Consider the following 23,146-nt stretch of genomic DNA (forward strand, 5'->3'; position numbering starts at 1 on the left):
CCTGACAGTGTATCAGTGGGAATGGGAGGTCTGCTGGGGGGAGTCTCCTGGGCTCTCCTGGGCCCTGGCTGGCTGTATTCTCTCTTGGTGGTGAATGTGTGGGGCTCTGAACTGCCTGTCGGCTCTGGAAGTCTGGCAGAGGCAGCTTCTGAGATCAGACACGGCTCAGTCTTGCTGGTGCCAGGGCTCTTCGTGGGGGTCAGAGCCCCAGGTCAGAGAATCTGCCGGATGTCTCAGTCCTTCATTGTCCCTCTGGGCTCCCCACCCCACCTCCTTGCTCTGTCACATGTCATCAGTCCTGGACCATCTAGAAGGCTGGCTCTTGGTGAAGAATTGTCAATGCTTTCCCATCTGTGGTTGTGTTCAGCTCCCACAATGACTCTGTACAGCAAGCGAGCCCTCATTCTCCCATTCATTCCACAAACACGGTGTGATTGGTGCCGTCAGACCTTGTCTAAGTGTGCACATGGAAAGCCTGGGGCCTTGCTGTCCTTGGCAAGTTGGGTGAGGTAGGGCAGAAATTACCTCCCTGTAACAGGGAGGAGGCAGGGGAGGGCAGTGCTCGAGGCCGACACCACAAGCAGCCCCTGCCCCGTGCCCTTTCCCACACCACTCTTGCTGGTTCCCTGTCTCCCAGCACTCCATGACTGCGGGTGGAGGGAGCCCTGAAAACTGAAGTTTTTTGTTTGGTTTTAGGCATGAGAGCAGCTGAAATGGTGGAGTGGGAGAAACTTTTTTTTAAGATTTATTTGAGAGAGCGAGCAATTTAGCAGACTCTGCACTGAGTGTGGAGCCTGAGTTGGGGCTTGATCTCATGACCTTGAGATCATGACCTGAGCCTAAACCAAGAGTCAGACAATTAACCGACTGTGCCACCCAGGCGCCCCTGGAGTGGGGGGCTATTTCTAACACGGCTCCTTTCCTGGCTGGAGAGCCAGACTCTGCCAAGAATGGGTGTCCATTCTTGGCACAGGCAAGGTCATGTCCTTGGCCCTATGGATTTTCACAGATCCAGGTCTCAGCCACAGGTGGTAAATGTGGGTCCAGGTGAGTGCTCGAGGCCAGTGCCCTGGGAGTTGACCTTGACTACAGCCACGGGTGGTGAGAGAGTTAACTGTTGGCTACCAGCCCCTGGACCGGACCCCTCCTGCTCCCTGAATCTGAGCGCAGCTCTGGGTGGAAGGCTACAGCAGGTAAGCTGGGAGGAGTCTTGAGGTCCAGGCTGCTCTCTGCTCACTGCCCAAGATCATTAATAACCAAGAACCGGAAAGATAATTAAAAGCCAAATGTGGAGCCGAGCCTACTGCTGACTGGCTCCGAGGAGGGGCCAATCCTGCTCTTGGGAGCCAGGCTCTTGGCTGCCTCGTTCCTGCTCTAGGAATGTATTCTGGGGAGAAGTGAGCCCCATGGTAAGTGGAGGCAGGGAGGATGCTTCCTACAGGTTCAGAGCTTGCTTGGCCTGGCTCCCCAGCCTCCTGCTCGGAGCCGTGGTGCCCCCTGCACCTCCGAGGGAGGACCAAGGAACAGCCCTGCACTATCGAAGAGGGCAGAAAGCCTGACAGGGGAGAGGAGGGAGCCGTGGCACCAGGCCAGAGACGATCAGTCATCAAAAACAAGGGCCTGACTGTGTACCAAAGAGCAAGCTGAGTCCACCCAGACACCAGACACCTGGATGCTGGCTTTTTCTTTTGGTGGGATACGAGAGGAGGGAGGCCCTGGGCCACCTGTCTCGCCCTGCTGCTGCGTGCGTTTCCTCGCCTGGCTTTCCTGGGAGCTCACTGTCCCCACCACCGCTTTCCTGGGGCCTGGGAGCAGGCAGGGGGCACAGGGCTTGGCCAAGGGCAGGCATGATGGCCTCGGTCAGGATACCCGGGCTTCAGTCCCGGCTCCAGAACTCTCCAGCTGGGCCTCGGTTTGGTTCTTAAGTTCCCTGGAGCCAGAGAGAGACCACTTTCTCCCCCAAAGCCCTCTAGGCCCTGAAGAATTCAGACCGGTTTCCCATTTCTGAATTGTAGCCGGCAGTTGCCACAATTCCGCAGGAGGCTATGAAACCAGCAGGTGCCGGGGACCAAAACCAGGGTCTTCAGTGAGTCCTGGGTCTGTGGCGACAAGCAGTTATGGCTGGCAAGTGATAAGAGAGCCGAGCATCAGTACGTAATAGCTTTATTGAGCACTTTTGTGCCAGGCACTAAGCTCAGTACCTAAGTTCCCACAACTGGTCAGCGGCGCAGCTACAACTGCCTTCCTGTTACGATGACGGGGACGAGCACGGAGGCTTGCCGCCTGCAAGGGGCAGCTCTGCCTCCTTGATCCACGTTCTCAATCCCTAAGTTAGGCCCGGGTTCATGCGGAAAGCACCCAGCACCATACCTGGCACATACCAAGCACTCCGGAAGCTATTCTTCCTTTCTGCCACCGACACCACGAGCCCCAGCCCCGGGCGGGGTGTGGGGGAGGTTTGCAGAGCTCTCTCCTGCAGTCCTGGGTCTCGGTTTCAGAAGAGCAGCTTTTCAGTGGCTGTTAGCATGGCCAACTTGGGGTCAGCCCTTCCTGGGAATCGGACGCCACACCAAGACAGGTGGAGACAGGTGTGGTCACACGCCCAAGGGCCGGGCCCTGCCAGGCTCCTCCCCCGGGGCTGGATTCCCCTGAGGTGGGGCGCAGCCCCCATCCTCCACCACTCTGACTTTAGTCTGCCTATTGCCGAGGCTGCTCCCGGCCTCCATGTGGCGAGAACAGCTGTGTCGCTAAGGGCCTGGCAAGGTGCCCGCTGCCCACCTTCCACCACTCAGCAGTGCCTCCCAGCCTGTCACCTGCCATCTGCCCCATCCATAAGACCGTAGCCGCCTCTCTGGCCTCAGGTGAGGGAACAGGCAGGAGCCCCTGGACCCAGGGCCCGAGGGATCGCGGACTCCCACCTTGGCCCAGCCTGCCCTTGGGGCCAGTCTGGGTGAAAGGCACCAGGTAGAGGCTGTTATGTGCTCCTCCACAGCCACATCTGTACCCAGGCCAGGCCCGGCGTGCCGCCTCCTCTGCCCTCCCTGCCACTGGCCCCGGGGGCCCATCTGTAAAATGGAAATCATGATCCCACTCGCCCACCTCGCCACACCGATGTAAGCACTTGCAGCCAAGCGTGCCTGACGCACTGGGTGAACAGGCATCATCAGGGGTCTGTCTAGCTCCTGGCGGTCCCCCCACCTTGCTCTAAGCCCCCCTGGCTATCAGTAGAGAGGAAGGCGACCCCATCTGACCTCCAGGTGGTCAGACAGTAGGTGAACGCCGAGGAGCAAAGGAGCCCAGACAGCGGCGGTGGGGAGTACCCGGGCTTACCGTCAGTGACGCGGCCACTCTGGGGCCGATTCGGTCCCTCCAGGCCTGGGGCTGCCGGGCTCGGAGGAGGGGAATGCAGCCACCGACCGGGCACTGCTGTATGCCTCCAGATTGTCACATAAATCAACCTGGGCTTTATGATGCTAATAAACTCACGTCCAATATTTGGTTTGGAGCCTGGGGCGGCAGGATGATTTAATTTGCTTTGTCCTTAAGCAAGAGAGGATGTAACTGGAGAAGGGGAAGTACAGATGTTTTGCGTTTTTAGCAAACAGCTGGGCAGCTCCAGGTAGGGCTGGAGCCATGGAGTGTCTGCCCCCTGGGAGCCCTCCCTGCTCTGCCCACTGAGGCTGGAGCCTCCTGGGAAGAAGTTGCTGTGGCAGATGGGGAAGGGTGGTCTAGTGTTCACATGAATGGAAAATCACAATACTTGGGGACAGACTAAGAAGTGTACAACAGTGAGAATGCAGACCATGGCCAATCACGCACGACCCGGGGTTCTCACGGGCTGTGGCGGCCAGGGGCCAGGGCAGGGGGTGGCATTGCCTGTGGACTCCCCAGTTCATACATATCCCAGGTCTTCCTCCCTCTCCCTCCAAGACCACCATGGGCCCCAGGAGAGCCGGCACGGTCACTGTCCAAGGTATGAATACCGCGCCATGTAGGAGGCTGTGAAGGTTCCTGAATGTGGGCTGAGCAAGGCACTGAAATCAAAAGGGGGGTGCTGGTTTGGGGACCTGAAGCCCCACCCCAGACAGGCAGTTCCAGGTCAAGCTGCTCTGGGCTCCAGGACAGGTGGGCCAGGCCCAGGGCTGGGGGGATGCCAGGGAGGGTCAGGAAGGACCCCCAGGTCCTGAAGCAGAAGGCACACTGAAAATGCAGAGTTCACTAGTCACCTGTGTTTCCAAGGAAGGCTGGCCCAGCAGATGCATGCATGCTTGTGACAGGGATGGGGCCATGGAAGAGCTGGTGAGGTGGCTAGAAACTCACCCCTCCTTCCATGAGAATGGTGCCTGGTGCCCCATCTCACTCCACAGCACCCAAGGGTCATGGAGAGCATGTGGCTCAAAAGGGAGCCACCTTTAGTACTCGAGTGGGGACAGCCAAGCCTGCTGCTACCCCACAGGCCTGACCTCTTAGAGGGTGGGAAGCAGAGCCCCCTCACTGCCACATGCTCAGGGTGCTCTCAAGCCACTGTGATGGTGGCTGGGGGTGGCTCCCTTTCGTGGTCCTTATACATTGCCCCCGGTAGTGCAGGAGACCCCACGGGCCCCATGGGGCAGTCAGGAGAGCAGCGGATCCCTTTGAGGGGTCACAGCTCTGGGCTTAAACTGTCTCCTGGGCTGAGTCATCACGGGCTCAGGAGCTCAGGACTGGGGCTGGCACCCATGGCAGGGGCCCTCACAGCGACAGTCCAGGGACCCTGATGCTGATCAGCACTTCCTGTTCTTGTCATGGGGACTGGCCAGGCCCTCCCCCGGGAGTGGCACCTGGCCACTCCAGGCCTGAGGGGAAGGTGGGACCTGGCAATCCTGGTGGGGAGGAGGCTTAGGGCCTGGGACTCGCCCTGAGGCAGCAGCTACCTGTGCGGCAGATTCCCCAGACTAGGACGCACGAGGGGCTGGGACAAAGGAGGAGGGGACGTGGCGTCTGGTATGAATAGTGGCAGTGCCAGCCAGCACTGTGTCCCCACCGTGCGGGGGAGGAGGCTGCCCCTGGTGGTTGTCTGCTGGGGCCTGTGTGTAGAGCCGTGGCCAAGCCCGGAGTCTGGGGCAGCTGTGTGCCCAGGCCGTGCAGCTCGGCTGGCCAGGGGCAGCTCCATGCAGGGGAACCCGGGGGGAAAGGTTGCCCGGCGAGTGAGGCACAGTACAGACCGTGCAGAATCCTGGTGGGGGGAGAAGACCCCTGGCCAGAGATGTGGAGGGTCCCCTCCAAGAATCCGGCCTCGCCTACCCCAAGGAACCCTGGGAAGGAGCTAGCTCTTGGCTCTGCAGGTGGGGAGGTGAGCGGGGGCGCCGGAGTGGTCTCTTACCACCAGACACATCCTGTCATCAGACCTTGGTCTCGCTGAGGACGATGTTGGCGGTGACGAAGAAGAAGCAGGAGAAAGCCCAGAACAGCACAAAGCCCACCCAGAAGGTGTGGCGGAAAGGGGACCTATGCTTGTTGATGGTCCCGTAGCCCAAGGTCAACTGGGTGTCCTTGCGGCAGTGGTAAACCAGGAAGGCGGGGATGACGTACTGGATGCCCGTGCCTGCGTAGGCCCCCGTGATGCCCACCAGGGACTCCAGGTCATGGGTGCAGAAGGCCACCAGCACCGGGGGCAGCAGGGTGATGGTGGGGAACACCACGCGGTCCACTACCCAGGGGTACGTGCCCCCCTCGCGGTGGAAGAGCGTCTTCCAGTTGTTGCGGAGGGTCACGGCGATGATGGGGAAGTTGGTGCTGATGGTGAAGACGGGGAAGAGGCCCAGGAAGAAGCGCACGGCGGCCACGCTCACGACGTCACAGCGTGCAAAGTTGAGGGTGTACATGTCCATGAGGCTGTCGCCGCGGAAGCAGAAGATGGCGGTGAAGCAGAGGAGGCCATAGAAGGCGAGGATGAGCACGTAGTCCAGGAAGACCAGGCACGTGAGGTGGCGCTTGGAGGACACAGGTGTGACGAGGGAAGGCAGAGAGTGCTGGCACATGAAGGAGTAGACGCACACGCCGAACAGGTTCCGGACCCCGGAGAGGTCAGCCAGGGGCGGGTGCCCCTGCCGGTGTCCGTGCCCAATGCGGACCAGCGCCAGCACGATCATGATGGCGAAGGCTGGAAGACAAGAGGGCAGTCAGCCAGCTGAGCGGGAACCGGCCCTTCCCCTGGAGAGCTGTTGGTGTGGTGGCGCCTGGCGAGAGGCCGGAGCTCCAGGTCGGCAGGGGCTGCTGACCGTGCTCCCTCTCCCCAGGGCACGAGGGAGTGTCTGTCTCGGGGGATCTGGGCGTGAGAAGGGGCTGTGCTGGGGTGGTGGGCAGGGCGGCCCCGCACCGCCTTCTCTGCGGAGTGCGTGCCCCTGGCCGGGTGCCGCTTGGCTCCCTCGCGGGGCTTTCTCGGGGCCTCCTCCGCTCGCTGGCCTGGAGCGGCCGGGGCAGAACTCATGTTCACTCTCCCTCCCTCGGCTGAAAGAGGCCGGCCTGACTGAGGCACAGGGCCCCTCCCTGCGGGGGAGGCTGGGGGTCTCCCCACTGTCCCCTCAGGCCACATCACATTCCCTGGCTCCCCGGAAGGAGGCCTTTCTCCTGGGACACACAGAAAGCCAGACCAGTGTCTTCCCACAATGACACTTGGGAGTGGGAGTGACAGGAATGGAGCTGTCTGGCATAGGGGACAGGAGGGGAGGGAGCAAGGGGACAGGCCTGCGCAAACTGCCAATGAAGAAGATGATTTGTTTCTTCCTCAGCCCGCTCCTGTCCCCGCAGCTCCTAACTCTGGGCGCTCCACGACCCTCCCTGCTCCAGAGACACTGCCTTCCGAGCTCTGGCAGGTCAAGGGGAAAGCAGAGACCCAGCTCCTCCCGTGGGCTCTCAGCCCAGCGAGCTGTCTCTGGATTAACCCCTGGAGGGCAGAGAGGGGGTGACAGGACAGCCCAGGATGCAGGCAGCCTGGCTCACCAGATGTCTGGGGCTGAGCGCAGGAGGGGTGCGTGGGACAGAGATCTGTGCGGAGGAACCGCACCGCAGCAAGTGCGCTGGGCCAGGGTGGAGGTCGAGTCCCCTGGGGGCCAGGTCACAACGGAGCTGAGCAGTCAGATGGCTACAGCTGGATGACCGTGGGAGGTGGGGACCTGGGGCCGCCCGGGGACAGGCTATTCAAGAGGCCGCGGCTGACAGTTCTGTGAGATTCAAACCCTGCTCTGCCACCATCTCAGGTGTCACCTCGTGGCCTGGTGCCACTCACAGCTCGGAACGAGTTGAGTGGAGAAAGCTGTCCCTGTGGCTCAGCCTCAGGGCCCCAGGCGCGGCGGGAGAAGGCAGAAAGCCAGCCAACTCTGAGTCACTGAGTCACGGCTGCCTCCAGCCCCGGATGCTGGCTAGTGCCTCTCTGCCCCCCTTCCTCCTCAACACTCCATCTCCAGGGAGTGCTGGGACCTGCACGCTTGCTGACCTCAAGCCCCCGGGCTTTCCTTACTGCAAATACACCAAGGCATGGAGGTTTCCAAGACAGGAGGAGTTTTTAAAGCACACGGAGGCGTGGGCAACCTCCATCCTGAAGGTACAGCTACTGACGGGTGGCTTCTGGAGTCACCGTCTTGGGAGCTGTGTGTCATTATGTCAATGACGATATGAGACATTTTCTAGAACTTTCAGGGTGGCTTACAAAGGCGTGGCTATGGGAGATAAGAAAATATATCTCACAATCCTCTAGCTATAATTAGGCTTACATCACAACGCTATCACCTGGATTAGTCACCCATCTTGTTCTCTTACTCAAGTCTATTTCCAAAAACTGGATCTACCCCCAAGGGCTAGATGCTGGATCCTATCCAGGAATGAAGATGCCAGAGGCTCTTAGGAGGCGATTCCAGCATTAAAAAGTGGCAGCTCCTGGAGAAGGCCCTGGAGGGGGACAGTCTCACCTGGGGGCCCTCCCCCATGAGCCCCAGTCCCGTCAGCCACACGCTGCGCCGCTTTGTCGAAAGCTTACATAAGCCGTGTGCTTAGCAGCACGGGGAAGCAGAGGTGCTCCATTTGCCCCCTGGATTCTGACCCTGTGACTGCTGGGTGCCCCTTAATGCTCCAGTGGGGGGGGAAGAGGGGCATTCGTCAGAGCTGCATGTGATGAGCACACCGCTCCGAGCTGAGCAGCTCTTCTGGGGAAGGGCACACACACGATGTCTCTGGAGCAGACGCCCGAGGAACACCGCCCGGGCTTGGGATGCATTGAGGACTGGCTCTGTGAGAGGAGCCCCAGCGAGCCCTGGGAAGGGGCAGTGGAAGTATGAGGCCTAGGAGCCCTTTGGGTCCCCCCATCCCTGCCCGTCCCCGTCACTGCAAGGACACAGGGTGGGTGCTGGCCTTTCAAAAGAAACCAGGGATGCCCTGGACTTCATGTTGTAACGGAGGGACAGAGAGGGAAGGGACCGGAAGGAAGCAGGAGGGCCAGGTCCTGGACTAGAGGCATCAGGACTCACCCCTGTGCTGCAGTCCGGCCCCTCCGCTTGTGACCACACCCCCTCGTCCCTGGCTCCTCCCTCCCGCGTTCGCTGGAGGAGCAGAGTTCAACAGCCATCTCCTAGATTGATGGTCCCATCCCTGGGAGACAGCTGCTCCCCAAACTCATTAGGCCTGATAATAAATCAGGATGAAAGGAGGGTGACAGGGTGTGAGTGACAGACTCTGTCAGAAAGCATGACAGAGAGCAGGGTTCTGAACGAGCACACTGATGCCGGAGACGTGGCCAGCCACCGCCAGAGACCCTTGTGCCCACCTGGCCACGGCTGTGTGGGAGGCATGGACACACACTGGACAGAGCAGTGAGCGCTCCCTGACGTCTTGCTGACCAGGGCCTGCAGTTCCCGGAGGGCAGGGGTGCCTGGCTTCTCTCTGACCCTCCCAGGCCGTGCTCAGAGAGCCCAGGGGAGGGGACCAGGGTCACAGCCCACATCCACCTGCGACCTCGCTGGAACTCACACTCCAAGGGGTGAGGAGATGCAGCGAGTTGCCAGGGATGATTCTGTGGTGGGGAAGGAGGTGAGGGCCTGACACATGTCACATGAGGAGTGGCTGTCGGCCTTGGGTGGCATAGCTGTGAGGTGAGGAGGCAGGACAAGAGACTTCTCTTTAAATAGCTGAAGTAACAGCCCATGTGAAAAACTTGCACTTGTTTCATGTAACTCACAGCTCGGCTGGGACCACCCACCCACCTGCCTGACAAAGCCGTGCCGAGTGCCCACGCATGCCAGCACTGTTCTGGGCACCTGGGGCCAGTGCACTGAGCAGACACAAGCCCTGTCCCTTGGGAGCCCACCGTCAGCCCAACCGACGGAAGTTGCAGAGACAAATTACAATAAAAGAGAGAACTGGTAACAGCCACATTAGCGGCAGGGCAGGTGATGAGATCCCCATTGTGGGAGGAGTCCAAGTCCTATCCAAGCCCACGGGCAGAAGACCAGCCGGGGGTCGCAGAGGGAGACCGGGCCTCAGGACAAGGTTCTGGCAGCAGGAGGCCAGAGGAGGAGGGGCTGGAGGCAGGCCCCCTCCCACACCGGGGACATCTCCATTTCCAAGCTCCCACCCTAGTGACTTGGCCTAGGAGGTGTGCGACCCTCACCTGCTTACTCTGGCTGCTGCTGAGTTCCAGCCGCCGGCCTCACCATGTCCACCGGCTTTGGGGGCGCAACCTGCCCCCCGGCTCCTGCATGTCCAGTCCTCGGGCTCCTCCCCTCTCGCCAGCAAGAGCCAGGTAAGCAGCCCGGCCAGGAGCTGCGGGGCCTCACGCTGTCCGCCCTCACAGCCACACTCCCTTCAGAGTGGGGCAGGGGGTTCCTCCCCGCCTGAGTCCCCCTCCCCTGGGGCCTCACTGGCTGCCGGAAGCCACAGGTGGGCCGGGGCCTCCTAGGAGGAGCTGACTTGCTCTTGGGACAGAGTGGGGGGACGGGCAGGGGTCTGAGGGTGGGGCCCAGGGTTCTGCTCCAGCTCTATCCTCCACGTGCCCAAACCCATCCCCGGGTAAGCGAGGAAGGGCCAGCCTGCGCTGCGGGGTGCACAGGGAGGAGCGCCTCCCGGGGCCTCCAGCAGCAGAGCAAGTGTGGCTGACACTGCGCTAGCCTCCGGGCCATGGCCGCGTGGGTGAGGCCCGGGCAGGGCTCCCCTTTCCTCACAGAATTCCAGGGTCTGCGTGGTGCTGGCATGAGCTGGACCGCCTGCCCGGGCACCCCTGGAGTTGGGGAGCATGGGGCAGGGCGCTCCTTGCCTGGAGGGGGGCGGGGCAGAATGCTCCTGGGAGCCCCCGCCCCTCCCCCCACCGCCCCCAGGATGTCCCCCAGAGGTGCTGCAGGCACCCAGGCCATTCCGGCAATCAGCTGCTGCATCCTGCCTCGTCTGCCCGGAGACTTGACCTCACTCAAGTCTCTGACCCCTGAACCTGGCCCCAGAAGTCCCGAGGCTGTGGTAGGCCCCAGCCTGTGCTGGCCCGGATACCTGGCTGTCCTCTGAGCTCCGTAAGTGGCTTTAGCTTGGACACATGTGAGGCAGAGGCCATCCATCAAGGCGGCTGTCACGAGGATGGCACTCTCTTCCCCAAGCAGAGAATCAACACGCCAGGGCTAATGATAATGAATGGCCGTGGCGTGCCCATCCTCAGAGCTGGATCCGGGGAGGATCTGGCACCAGCTTCCTCCTTCACCACAGTGCTGCCCTCGGAGGACGCTGGGGCACAGATGTGTCTCTCCTTAGGCTGGTCAGAGATTGGCCTGGGCCTCCTGAGATTCAGGAGGGCTGGGGGGAAGCTGACTGGGTAACACCTGGCTGAGCTGCAAACAGCTGAAGACCAAGCAGTTTCAAAGCCCTTAAGCAGGAGCAGGTGACTGGGCATTTGTTCCTTACGTAACAGGACCGACTAGGAACGGAGAGCCGTTTCGCAGGCTCCCGAGACCCACAGGGCCGGGGGTGTGAGCGGGGGCTCACCTCCGGAAGCTCTAAGGCCTTGGAAACCACCCCGGGGAGGGCAGGAGGCTGCTGCTCTTCCTCTAAACAAGCTCAGCTTCTTAAGTTACACTGGATTCAACCAGGTCCTGCCACTAAACTGTGTCACCTTGGGTGGTCCCGTCCCTTGTCATTGCCTCCATTTTACCACCTTTAAAAATGGAGGTGATCACAGTGCACCTCATGGAGGACAGGACCAGAGGGCGCAGTGAAGCACCTGGGTGGAGCCCGGCCCAAGCCATCCCTTAGAACTTTTTATCTTCGTAGAAACCTTATCTCCCATCCCGAAAATCCTGGTCCTGGGCCGGCAGGAACCTGCCAACTCACAGTTCTCACCTGATTCTCCTTTTGCTGCGAGGAAGGGACTGGGATCATCCTAGGGACCCCACCTGCCCTGGCCACGTCAGGTGCAGTCATAACCCTTCCAAGAACATCCCCTGTTCTGGGCGTCTCTGGCCCAGGTGTCAGATCTGGGCTGCTCACCCCTGTTCTGTGAACCAAGCAGCTCCCTCTTGCTCCACATAAGGCCAAACAAGGACAAAGTGTCCCCACCATTCTAGGGGGACCCTGGGTGTGTGCTCTTTCCGAACAGAGCTGAGACTGAAAAGGAATTATCTTTGGATTTCTGGGGCTCACACTGCTCCATCCTCCTTTGGCCGTCACCCTTCCACCTGCGCACAGGCTGTGGGTCAGGGTGGGGGCTCCTTTCATGCCCCCAGAAGACAGGACATACTGGCCTGTCATGCTGGGAGGAGTCCCCATGGGGAAAAATGAGAAGTTCCCTCACAGATGTGCTTGTCTACAAACGCATCTGGGGCCTCAGTCAGATTTTATCTCAGGCCGTAAGACATTCCGGGATTGCTGGTCTTGCCTGTAGTAACTCATGAAAAGTCACCTGTGTTTCCATTGAATGGAGGGAATTCAAAGCCAATCTAACTATGTTCCCAGGCTGAGTCAGCCCCTGTGGTTTCAGGAGGATTCCAGCTCTGTGGTCCTCATGGTCACTGTCATCGTCATCATCGCAGATGAAGAGAAGGATGTCTGGATAATTAACTTATGGACTGAGGTTCCATTCTGTGGCTGTATTATTTATTTCAAAAGGGATGCCTGGCTGGCTCAGTCAGCAGAGCATGCGACTCGATCTCGGGGTTGTGCGTTTGAGCCCCACATTAGGTGTAGAGATTACTTAAAAATATTTATCTCTCAGAACTCAGAGCAGACTTCCTTTTTCCAAGTGTGCTGGGAGCAGGGGGCCGTGGGCAAAGAGCAGGTATTTGAGTCTCTAAAGCTATCAAGTCGCAAGTAGGAAATCAAGAGTTCTGGCCTTTCCATCCCTCCCCTTCCCACACCCTCCAAGCACAGCAAGTGGGGCCGGGAGGCAAGTGTCTCCATTTTTCATTCTTACGCTATCAGAGCAAGCTCAGTTTGTAATGGCTGGAACAGCAAAGCTGTGGGGCCTCTGGCTAGTAGCCGACTAATCTCCTTCCGAGATTGCAAACATAAAACTTCAGCTCTGTCACCTTTCCTGAAGGCCTCTCAGTCCTCTCCTTTTGTTGTGGACTGAATTATCTCCGCCTCCAATTCCTGTGCGGAAGCCCTGACCCCCAATGAGACTGCTTGGAGATGGGGCCTCTAAGGAGGTGACAACAGTTAAATGAGGTCATAAGGGCCCTAATCTGACAAATGAGGTCATAAGAGCCCTAATCTGATGGGACCCTGGTTCTTATAGGAGGAGAGAGAGATGCCAGAGCTGTTTCCCTGCATACAGAGAAAAGCCTCTGGGAGGAACAGCAAGAAGGTAGCCGTCTGCAAGGCAGGGAGAGAGGCCGCACCCAAAACCAACCCTGCCAGCACCTTTGATCTTGGGTTTCTATCTTCCAGAACCAAGAAAGTAAATCTCTACTGTTTAAGCCACCCAGCCTGTAGTATTCGGTCCTGGCAGCCTGAGTGGACGGAGGCATCTCTTCAGCGGTAGCTAGATGCACAGACAAACCGGGATGGAGAAAGCGCATAGGGAAAACGAGAGGCAGTGCTCCAGGGAGTGCTCAGAGGCCCCTGGGCTGCACATAAGTCTGGGAGCTCCTGGGCTGCCATGGGCCCCAGTAGCTCTGAGACACCCAGGGCTGCTTCTGAGGTTCACACTGGCCTGTGTGAAGTCCAGTTCTGTCCAGAGATGCACCTGCAATCCCCCCCACTGGTCAGAGGCCTCGCCCTGCTGATCACAAGCTGGGCCTCACCTCCCTCCCCTTGCCAGTGTCCAGGCAGCTGGCCCACGACCTCCCGGCCTCCTGGGATCGTCTGATGGGCTGGCCAGCACACGTCTGAGCCACATGCAGGGCAGAGCTGTTGACAACAAAGGCTGCTCACAGAAGCGGGGTGGCCGTGTGGGGCCCAGCAGGGCTCTTGGGTCAGTCCCATTAACGAAAGGGGCAATTTGGCGGCCTGGGGCTGGCTTTTCAGCAAACTTTAACTGGGTACCCACTCTGCCCTGAGAGCAGGAAGACAGAAACTCCAGCTTCCTCTCCTTTAAAGTGCATTTGCAGAGAGAACTTTTAGAAAACCAAGAATCAAGACGGAGATGAGACATCTACAAAAAGGTTTTCTTGGATTCCCTCCACTGGCTGAGGAACGAGAAGCCGCACACTCGATGGCCCAGGAGAGCCCCGGACAGGGGCCCAGGGAGAGGGTGGGTGGGGCGATGCTGAAGGCCGATGCTGGCTGGCTGCTCGGGGATAAGGACCCCCTTCCTGGCCCTCTGAGGAGCACTGGTTGAGGGGACAGCAGTGAGTGGCTGTGGAGGAGTTCATATACCAAGCTGGCATGCCAAGCCAACAGGATGTGGGCCACAGATGGCCCAGGCAGAGAAGACCCCTGGCCGCTGCTGGTGACAGGTCAGAGCAGCCCCACCACGAGGCGCTCAGCTGAATCAGTCCTGGATCTGCAGCAGAGTCAGCCAAGCGGCTGCAGAGAATTTTGGGGACAGGTAAAAGCAGAGCCCTTATGTTCCCAGGTGACGGTCTCCTCCTGGGGACCTTCTGCTACTCGGGCCACCACCGCCGAGTCCCACCTCTCCCTGCTGGCTCGGTCTGGAAGACAAATCTGGGGCACTTGCTGGGGGGAGGAAGGGAAAGGTGGGCTGAGGCGCTTCATGAGGTTCGAGTCTGCCCACGGACACTCAGAGAGGCTGGTGCCTGACCCACTTTGAGGGAAGCACAGAGACGGGCGTGATGAGCAGACGCTGCTCTGAATACACAACCAGAGAAAGGAGCCCCGTGGGTCCTCGCCAGCCCAGACCGAGGAGGGCTGCCGTGCTCCAGAGCAGTCTTTATTAGAAAGAATCAGGTTTTTAATAACACCAAGTGGGGCACCCCGAGCTGAGCCAGCTGTGTGTGTCCCCAACCGGGAGGCGTCTGCAGAGGAAGCTGGTAAGGGGGGGTGAAGTAATGATGCCATCTCAGCCCCTCCTGCTGGACAGCTCATGCCAGCATCCCAGGTGGGGACAGTCTACAGTCATTTGCTTAGGGGTTTAGGGCTCAGGCTCTGTAGCCACAGCTACTGGGCCTGTGGGACAGCACTTAAGGCCGTGTCTCTCCTAAGTGTTCCCCGGTCTACTGACCACCAACAGAGCGAGAACCAGGACCTAAAGAAGAAGCCCCAGGCCGTTCTATGAGATGCACCTGCTTCTCATTTCTCTCAGGCTCAAGCTTCCTTGGAAGTGGTGAGGGTGGAGGCTGGTGGGGTGACGGGGTGCACGGGGGACCAGTGCTGGTGTGAGGCAGAGGGAAGGCAGACAGAGCCACTGTTCCTCCCGGAGGTGGCCTAGGCCATGTCCCTGATCTCATGGCCAGCCCAAGGGAGGCTCCTGCTGAGGCCACCCCCGGGATGTACCGGCCAACGGAGATGACGACGGCGGGGCTGCACACCGCGGCTGCTCCCTGAGTGCTGACCCCGGCCAGGCACAGTGCTAACAGCCCTCCGCACACGATTTCGGATCCCATTTTATCTTCGAGGCTGCTCCATGGGGGGGGGTCCTGCCCCAGACAAGGAACCTGGCTGAGGCAGGCTCGGGCTGTCCATGCACGGGACCAGTGTGGAAGGGAACAACGGGGGGAGGCTCCAGAGCCGAAGCCCTGGGGTGAGTGACGGGACAGCAAGCAGGGCTGGTCAGGAAGTCGGCTAAAGCCTGCACAACGGTCTCACCTGCCGGAGGGCACCCGGGATCCGGGTCTCCCAAACTGACCCGCCAGGGCTGCCCAGAATTTTTGGGGGGAGCACAAGAGATGACTCAACACTGGCACTTGTCATACAGGTTCCGACATTTTCCTGGACAAGTGGCTATCGGCAAAGGCCCATTCTGGCAGCAGGAGGCGCTAATAACCGGAGGAAGCCACTGGCCTGAAGGCTTGGGCCGTGTCCTGAGCTCCGGGGGCCCTGCTCGGGGCGGGGCTTCTGCAGTCTTCCCCAGCCTCATTTCAACAGATGGCAGAACAAATTCCTAATTAAGCACAAGAAAGTTTCCGGCTCAGCACATTTATTTATGATTTTCCGGTCCCTTTGGTGCTCATTCTTCCCTTTTGTCTTCCTAGAACCCAAGTCGGCTTATTGCCACCCTGCACTCCCGCTTGGCTCTCTTGGACAGCCTGGGCCCTAATCTGGGGAGAGGGAAGGGGCAGGGTGCGCGGGAGTGTGGGAAAGGAGGGAGGGTCAGGGGGGGACACGGCCACACAGCTGCTTCTCAGAAGCAAAATGAAAAGGAGTTTGTTGCAAACTGACAACTTGGAGCAGACTGGAGAGGACAAACGGGGCTTTGGTGCTTTCTGCTTTTGGAGGGTTCTAGAAAAACCACCTGGGGTGAGCTTGGGCCAGAGAAGAGACCCCCCCTCCCCCCGCAAACATCCCGCAGGCAGACCCCGGTCCTTCCTGCAACAGGGCTGTCTGTTCGCTGGTGCCTGGCAGTTCCCTGGGACTCCTCCAACCCTGTCGTCCCCTTCCTCGGCTCCCTGCCTGCGGCTGCCCTGGAGCCACGATGAGGGAAACCCCTCCCACTAGCAGGGAGGAAAGGGCCCAGGTGGCTCCCATGCCCCCTGCCTGGAACTGAACCTTAGGCTTGGGTACAGTCTAGAGTTTACTTAACTGGGCAATTTTTCTTTCGCTTCAGAGGGCTTTGTGTCACAGAGAGGTTAGCTTTCCAGGCGCAGGGGTCTGAGCCCCTCCGGGGGAAGAATGACTGCCTGCATGGCCACCCAGAATGCTCTGGAGAACAGGTCTGCGGAGAGGCCCATGCTATTTGATTATCTCTCTGATCGAAGGGAGAAAAGAGGCAGACGACTTGGCAGTGACAACGTCGTCACCATGCAAAAACACGAGTGTGGATGACCTTCACGTGCTGCTCTCTCCCTCAGGCCCTCGCTGCTGTCGAGCGTGCCTCCCAAGGCCACTGTCACCTCACAGGGCCCAGGAGCCTGAGGGAGGGAGACTCGGAGCATCCCCGCTGCAGTCCCCGGGGCTAACCAGCCTTGCTGGCCAGTGGGAGGGGGCTCTGGTTGGGAGAAGGGGAGGCAAAATGCGGTCACAGGAGGCAGGACAGTTCCACTCTGAGAGAGCAGTGTGGGAAGGGGGCAAGGGCTTCACTGAGATGCCTGGGAGGCCCCCGGGGCCCTGCTGGCAACCGAAGCTCAGTGCCTTCTCTGCAGGAGGAGCTGAGTCTGGAGGGGTCTCCCACCCTGTACTGAGACACTCACTCTTTGTTTACCCCCAGCCTCCTCCCCTCCCTCTTAACAATCTCCTCCCTTTTAATGAACATTTCGCTCACCAGATGCAGGGAGGACTTGGTCACGCTCAACAAGCTCAGGAGTGTCACAGAGGCTATTAACCGTCACTGTCCGGGCAGCCCTCTCATGGGCTGACGTGGGGATCCATCACACTGGCAGAAGCACAGGAGTCCCCCCCACCTCTCCCCACCCTGCTCCTGCCCTCTCGGGTGAGAACCACTGAGGCAGCAGGTCAAGGACAGCCAGTCCTGAGTGGGGGAGGGGCAGGACTTTTGGGACTCTGGGACCTGCTGTCGGGAGCAGAGGTGGGCCAGGCGGACAAGAGGGGGCATACTTTTCTCTGAAGACTGCTTTACTGAGAAAACTTTTCCTTCTGAAGGTCACTAGGGCTTTCACCAACTTCCTATGAGCAGACTCATGAGGAGAAGGGTGGACAGCAGGGATTGTGATCCTTGCTGATCCCAACTCTGGGAGGTAAGCCCTCCTGGGACCCACAGGGGCTCCATTCCAGCACCTTATCCTTGGAGCCAGTGTGAGCCTTGTGTTCTAAGTTCTCATTTTTCCCCAGGTGGTCATGTTACCTTAACCTGGGGCTTTGAAATGTGTGAATAAAATTTGCAAACCGCACTGTGTAGGTGAATATAGGATTGGACCAGCTGAGTGGGGAAGACCAGGAATCCCGCTCCACCCAGGTGCTGGACAAGTGTCCTCCTACTCCTCGACTTGGCTGGGTGATGAAGGACAGGCGTATCACGTTCGAGGCCTCAAGGCTAACATAGCAGATGATGCAGTCCTGCTCTCAATTCCGTGTAAGGAAGGACCAAGGTAGAAAGAGGCTACAGGCTGCCGAGTCGGGCTCAAGACAAGGCAGGACTTCCCAGTGCTGATAACCATCCCTTCCGAGTGGGGCAGGGGCCTTCCCCGTCGTGAGCTCCCGGCCAAGAGGCCATCCTGTGTGCTTGCTCGCGGAGCCTGCCCTTGCGGGACACTGGATGACCGCCATGGTCCCTCCCGACTGAGATGCCAGGATCCCTGGCAGTGGCTCCTTGTACTGGGATTCTGTGATCCTGAGCAGGATGTGCGAGAACTGCCAGAAATCATTTTTATCAGAAGCTGTTCTGTGCTCATCAGGATCTAGTGCTGAGGGATGGCGTGGAGTGAGGAGCAAGGTGCGCCCTGAATCCTGAGGAGGGGCGCTGGGGCAGATGCAGTGGCAAAGGGAGCTAGAGAAGAGGGTCAGGAGGGAGAAGTCCCAACCTCGGCTTCCTCGGGAACCTCTGTGCTGGGGCAAGCGAGGTGCCAGAGTCTGGGCAGACACCCTCTGCCAGGCCTCTCAACCACAACAGCAATGGTATTCTTTGCTTTTAGACCAAAACAGGAATACAAATGATCCCAGAACATGTGCCGGACGATAGGGACCCCACACCCTCCTGTCTCCGGTCTAGGGGGCTCAGCAGCTGGGGCCTTCCGGGATGGTGCGGAGGAATGAATGAGCTCCCTACCACAAACCTGCTTTAGGGGGAGAGACCCCCAAACCACCCCTGAGGACGATGGTGCTCTTGCTCAGGAGGGCATCAGTCAGAAGGCATCCTGGATGGGGTGTCTTTTCACGCCCCACTGCCGGCAATGCGGAGGCGGCTGCCACAGGCTGCTGGGGTTTATGGCTGTGCCACTCTCGTGCCCTGAGGGAGCAGAGCCTGACCCGGAGCCTTCAGGAGCCCTGGCCCAGCCTGGGGGTGCTGGGGGGACCCTGCATGGGCGTGTGAAAAAGGCTGGGCCTAGCGCGGGCTCCGTCCACACTATGTGATCTTTGTCGGGACTGTGTTTCCCCTGCCCCCCTCCTGGCTCTCGGGAATCCATGGAACCCCCGCCACCTTCCAGCTGTGCCGTGAGCACACACAGCCATCTTGGAAAGTGTAAGGAAGGGACGAGAGGAGAAAGGGCAGACGCGAGAGGTCTCTCACTCACCAACCCATCTCATCAGGGAGGTCAGGATCTGCAGGTACTTGGTCTTCTGGACGTCAAAGAAGGTGAAGGGTCCGAGGAGGAGAGTGAAGACAGCCTGGGTGACAGAAACAAGTGTGAGGGGGTGCAGGGGCCGGGTGCACGCGGCACACAGTGCGTGTGTGTCGGAGGACACGCTGGCCATGCGGCCTCTGTCCCGGCGGCCAGTCCTAACCGCGATGTGCACCTGGGCCAGCAGAGCCTCCCTGGGAGCCAACTGCATCGAGTGGGGAGTTCCCAGGAGCGCAAGAGAAACCCAGAGCTGTCCTTCTGGGCTGTTCCTCAGGCCTCCTGTCCTGAGACAACTTTCTGGGCAAGCCCCAGGCAACACCCCAGGGACATCGCCTGCTACTTCTCTTCAGCAAATGCTGAGGGTTCCCAGGCCCCGCACGGAGCCGGCCACGAGCCCCGATGAGGGGTGAGACAGCAGGAGGATGAGGATCTGAGAGGAATCCAGGCACACCGTGGGCCCCCGGGTTTATGGGGCAGACAGCAAACAGGGAGGAGCGGACACAGGGGCCCCGACAGCGCAGTGGAGAGAACGCTGTGCTGAAGGTTCAGAGGAAAGGATTGAGCAGGATGTCGTTAACCAGCAAAGTTTATGACTTGAAAGAAGGGAAAGCCTTGCGAGCCAGAGCCAGTGGCTTCCGGGGCAAATCTCTCGGAGGACCGTCCTGGACCAAGAAGGGACGGGATCACAGCCAGGAAAAGTGGGAATTGAATTTGGGGCTCAGTGCTCTTCCCCTGTGGGGAATAAGGAAAACCAAGCGGTTACTTAGAAAAAAAAAATTCAAACCCTATCTCAGAAAACCAGTCTGTGGGAAATCTGAACCCTCTCCGCAAAGGAAAATGAGGGTAAGCCTGGCACAGCAGAGCCAGGCTGGGGGCTGAGGGAAGGTTAGGATTTCCAATGCCAAACTGGTTGCTGAGGGAGCAGAGGAATTAAAAGCTGCTGGTTGGAGTTATGATGATGGTACCATTTCCAATCTGCCACTCGGAAGCAGCGGAGGCAACAGACCTTATTAACATTTACACTGCGCCATTTTATCACGTTAATGCTAATGACACTCGCCAGAGGTGCAGCAGGCGGCGGAAGCCCGAATGTGGGGAGCAGGGCCCACTCTGGGGAGTCAGGCTCTGGCCCTGTGATCTGGGGGGAGACATCACAGCTGCTCAGCCTGGTGGCCAGGCCCCCCGGCTCCCTGGCTCCCCCGTGACAGGGTGACAGGCGGGCGGGCGCTGTCGGAAGGGGGGCTGTGCCTGTCCCTCCCCCACCCCCATCTGCAAGGAGAGCGGGAAGTGGGAGAAGCTGTGACCTCTTATCCAAGTCCATTATCACTGTGAGGATGACACCAAAGACTAAAGTACCCCTTAAGGAGAAGGCTCTAATTAGCTGGGGGACAAGGCCTCTAGGCAGGCTCCAGGGCTGGGAGACTTCTGGAAAGGGCTTTCTGCTGGGGGCCTGGAGCCAGCTCTGCTTCCTCCAGGAGGGGAAGCGCCATTAGGCCAGGGGTGCCTGGGGGAGGGGGGGGAGCGGGGGAGGGGGCGTCCCCTGCAGGCCGGACTCAGTGAGGCAGAGTCAGCAGCTCTGCACAAGCCGGCATGCAGCACCATCAGCCCGTCCTTTAGGAAAATTACCACTTTAGGGAGACTTCAACAGGATTTCTTTCTTGAAGGGAGGGAGAGGGAGAGGTCTTGAGGAAGAATATATACAAAGCCACTGGCCACAGATGTTTCCAAACACCGTGGGCTGCTCAAAACTGGACTCCTGGTGTGTCCTTGGCAGGTGTGGGGGCCTCCCCTCCGACCCGCCGTGCCCACTGCACACACACTGGACATTATCTTAGGGGCAGCTTATGTGGGAGGTCGGAGCTCATCTCTGAAGCCTAAAGACTGGTTTTCAGAAGGTTCTACTATGTAACACCGAGGTGGGGAGGCAGGGGGGGAGGCGGGGGGCAGCGCACTGTGCAGCAGGACCAGCCCCAAAGGCAGGCAGGGAATCCTGCTACTGCAGCCTGCCAGGTCCTCTTCCAGATGCTAGATCTGTCTTCATCCTCCTCCCTGGCAGCTGTTCACCAAGATCCTTTGACCCACAAGAGGATGTATTTTATAAAACCCTGTAGGGTGAGATCCCAGTCCCCCAAGAGCTTCCCTCCTTTTAAAAACACTAAGCATACAGGCCCATCTGAAAAAGGTCGAGCAGGAAGTGCACGTGTGATGCCATCCGAGCAGTGGGGAGCAGGAGCGCAGAGGGGCTCAGAATGAGGGTCCGCACCTGCCCGGCCCTCCCACCTCGGGCTCTAGGGACAGCAGTGGGGCCTGGCGGTGGAGGGTTCTTTCGGCAGATTCAGTCAACAGCTATGACACCCACGGCGGGCTGGTGGCCGGGATGTGGTTTTGGGAGCACAGAATGACCGCACCACTCCGCAGTGGGAAGCGCAGGGCCCGCGTGGTCGGCGCAAACGTGCACAGACCGCCAACGGCAGCCCTTGCCTGGCCGCTAGCTCACACATCGGAGGGACCCAGACCAAGACACACGGCACAGGCTGGGGCTAATTAAGGAACAGGTGTCCTCTGCAAATTAGTTAGAGTCAGACTCGGCGCCCGCAGGGGCCGGCATCCAAAGCCGGAAAGGACGCCTTGGTGTGGCTGCCAGGTCTCTGGGAGGCAAGGGGGCGTGGGCAGAGAAACGGCCCCCATGTTCCCAGGGTCTAGCGGGGACGGAGTTCATCTCTGAATGCCGAACAGCCAAGCGTGGCACCTTCTGCTTCCCCTTTCCTTTTTCAAAAAGAAGAGATAAAAAGCCAAGAGACAGCCTATCCTCTTGAGTCTTCTCGTCTAGCCCATATGACATTATAAATTAGCTGGCTCCTGAGCAATGGTCCAACTCCCAAATGCCACTGATCAGTTCAAACTCAGCCTCTGTCAAGGACTCTCTGAGCCCAACTCATTCCAGGAGGCAGGACAGCAACTGCTGCAGCCAAACGCATTCCGGAAAAAGAAAAAGAAAAAGAAAAAGAAATACAGAACAATTCTTTGGTTTCTAATGAAATCTTCAAATTGGTCACAGGGAACAAAGTCTGAGACAGACCTGGGAGGGTGCAAATGGGGCAGCTCGGGTCTCTTCTTTGGGTCGCTGAGTTTAAATGTGCACCAAACGTCCCACGGCAACCTTGCCAGTCTTGATGGACACAAGGCAGCTCGCGTTGCTAAGGCCCCGCCAGCCATGCTTGGGCATGGCTTTTACAGTGTCCTGGTGGCCCTCCGAACTTAACTCGGCGTCTACAGTTCCATCCAGCTGCCTCTCTCCTGCACCCCCGTGTAGGTGAAGCACATCCCCACTCACCTCCAGCCGCTCCGGCTCTGAACTCCAGACAACCTCTGACTCCTTCACTCTCTGTACTAGTGTGTGACTTAAAACCACAGAAATGCATTTCTCACGGCCCTGGGGCGGGGGGGGGGGGGGGGGGGGGGGGGGGGGGAGATGGAGCACAGAGCATGGGCCCCTGACCTCACCTGGCTGGGGCTGTGGTGGGCATACCCAGGGAAACTTCACAGAGAAAGTGATACCTCAGGTAAGAGGAACCAGGTAGGCAGAGTGTTAGCAAGAGTTCAGGACTGTCCCCTGGGGAATCTGTCCTGCTCCCCTCGTCCCTGTCCTCTCCTTCCTGGGCCCAGAGTCAGCTGGTGCCAGTGTCGTTCCCCACGCTCAGCCCCAGCCACACCTGTGTCTTTCTTGTTCACTTCAGAAATGACAAAGTCCAGGGACCCACGATCTGGTTCCAGCCACCTTTTTCAACCTTGTCTCTGAAGACACGACCCCAGAACCTACTCTCCAGCAGCCTTGGGCTGCGAGTCCCTGATGTGCCCAGAGCCTTCCTGCCACTGGGCCTTTGCTTGGCAAGCTCCATTTCTGTCGGCCCAAATTCCAACACCAATCCCACTCCAAAAGCCGCTCCTGCACCCCGTTGTTGTCTTCCACTTCCCCTCCCTGGAACCAATCATGCTTCCCCCAGGAGCCCTTGCCGGCTCCGCCAGGGCAGCAGCTGCAGCTCCCGCACATCATGTTCCCACAGTGCTGGGCACGGTGCCCCCCACGGGAGGGCTGACCCAACTGTGCGTGGCCCAGAGGACAGGGCTGGCAGGAGGAGGCACATCTCTGCCAGAAATGAGGACCCAACGGCAAGGGAATAGATCCCAGCCCTCTGCCTGCCTGAGGCGGGAAGGGAATCCCCTCCTCAGAATCAGTCTGAGATTCGGGAAAGGCCGGTGTGGGTTGCACTTGGTGATTCCCAGGACAGGATGGTGGCTTTGCTGAGACCCCGAAGGGCAGATGCTCACGCCCACACGTGCCAGCT

The 23,146-nt window shown here is 59.3% G+C and overlaps 1 protein-coding gene across 3 annotated transcripts in view; it reads right to left on the bottom strand.

Annotated features, from left to right (window-relative positions):
- Positions 1-2,146: 2,146 nt before the first annotated feature.
- Positions 2,147-23,146, bottom strand: part of TMEM104 (transmembrane protein 104) — a 55,023-nt gene continuing 34,023 nt past the window's right edge. For all 3 annotated transcript variants that reach the window (XM_035026089.1, XM_035026087.1, XM_035026088.1), the window contains exons 9-10: positions 18,753-18,846; positions 2,147-6,142 (exon numbers count right to left, since the gene is read on the bottom strand). In XM_035026089.1, the coding sequence (XP_034881980.1) occupies positions 5,382-6,142; positions 18,753-18,846 (855 nt within the window). In that variant the 3' untranslated portion in view covers positions 2,147-5,381. The remainder of the gene's footprint in view (positions 6,143-18,752; positions 18,847-23,146) is intronic.

Source organism: Mirounga leonina, unplaced genomic scaffold, assembly GCF_011800145.1.
Source record: "Mirounga leonina isolate KUSES-001 unplaced genomic scaffold, KU_Mleo_1.0 Mir_197, whole genome shotgun sequence".
NCBI lineage: Eukaryota > Metazoa > Chordata > Mammalia > Carnivora > Phocidae > Mirounga > Mirounga leonina.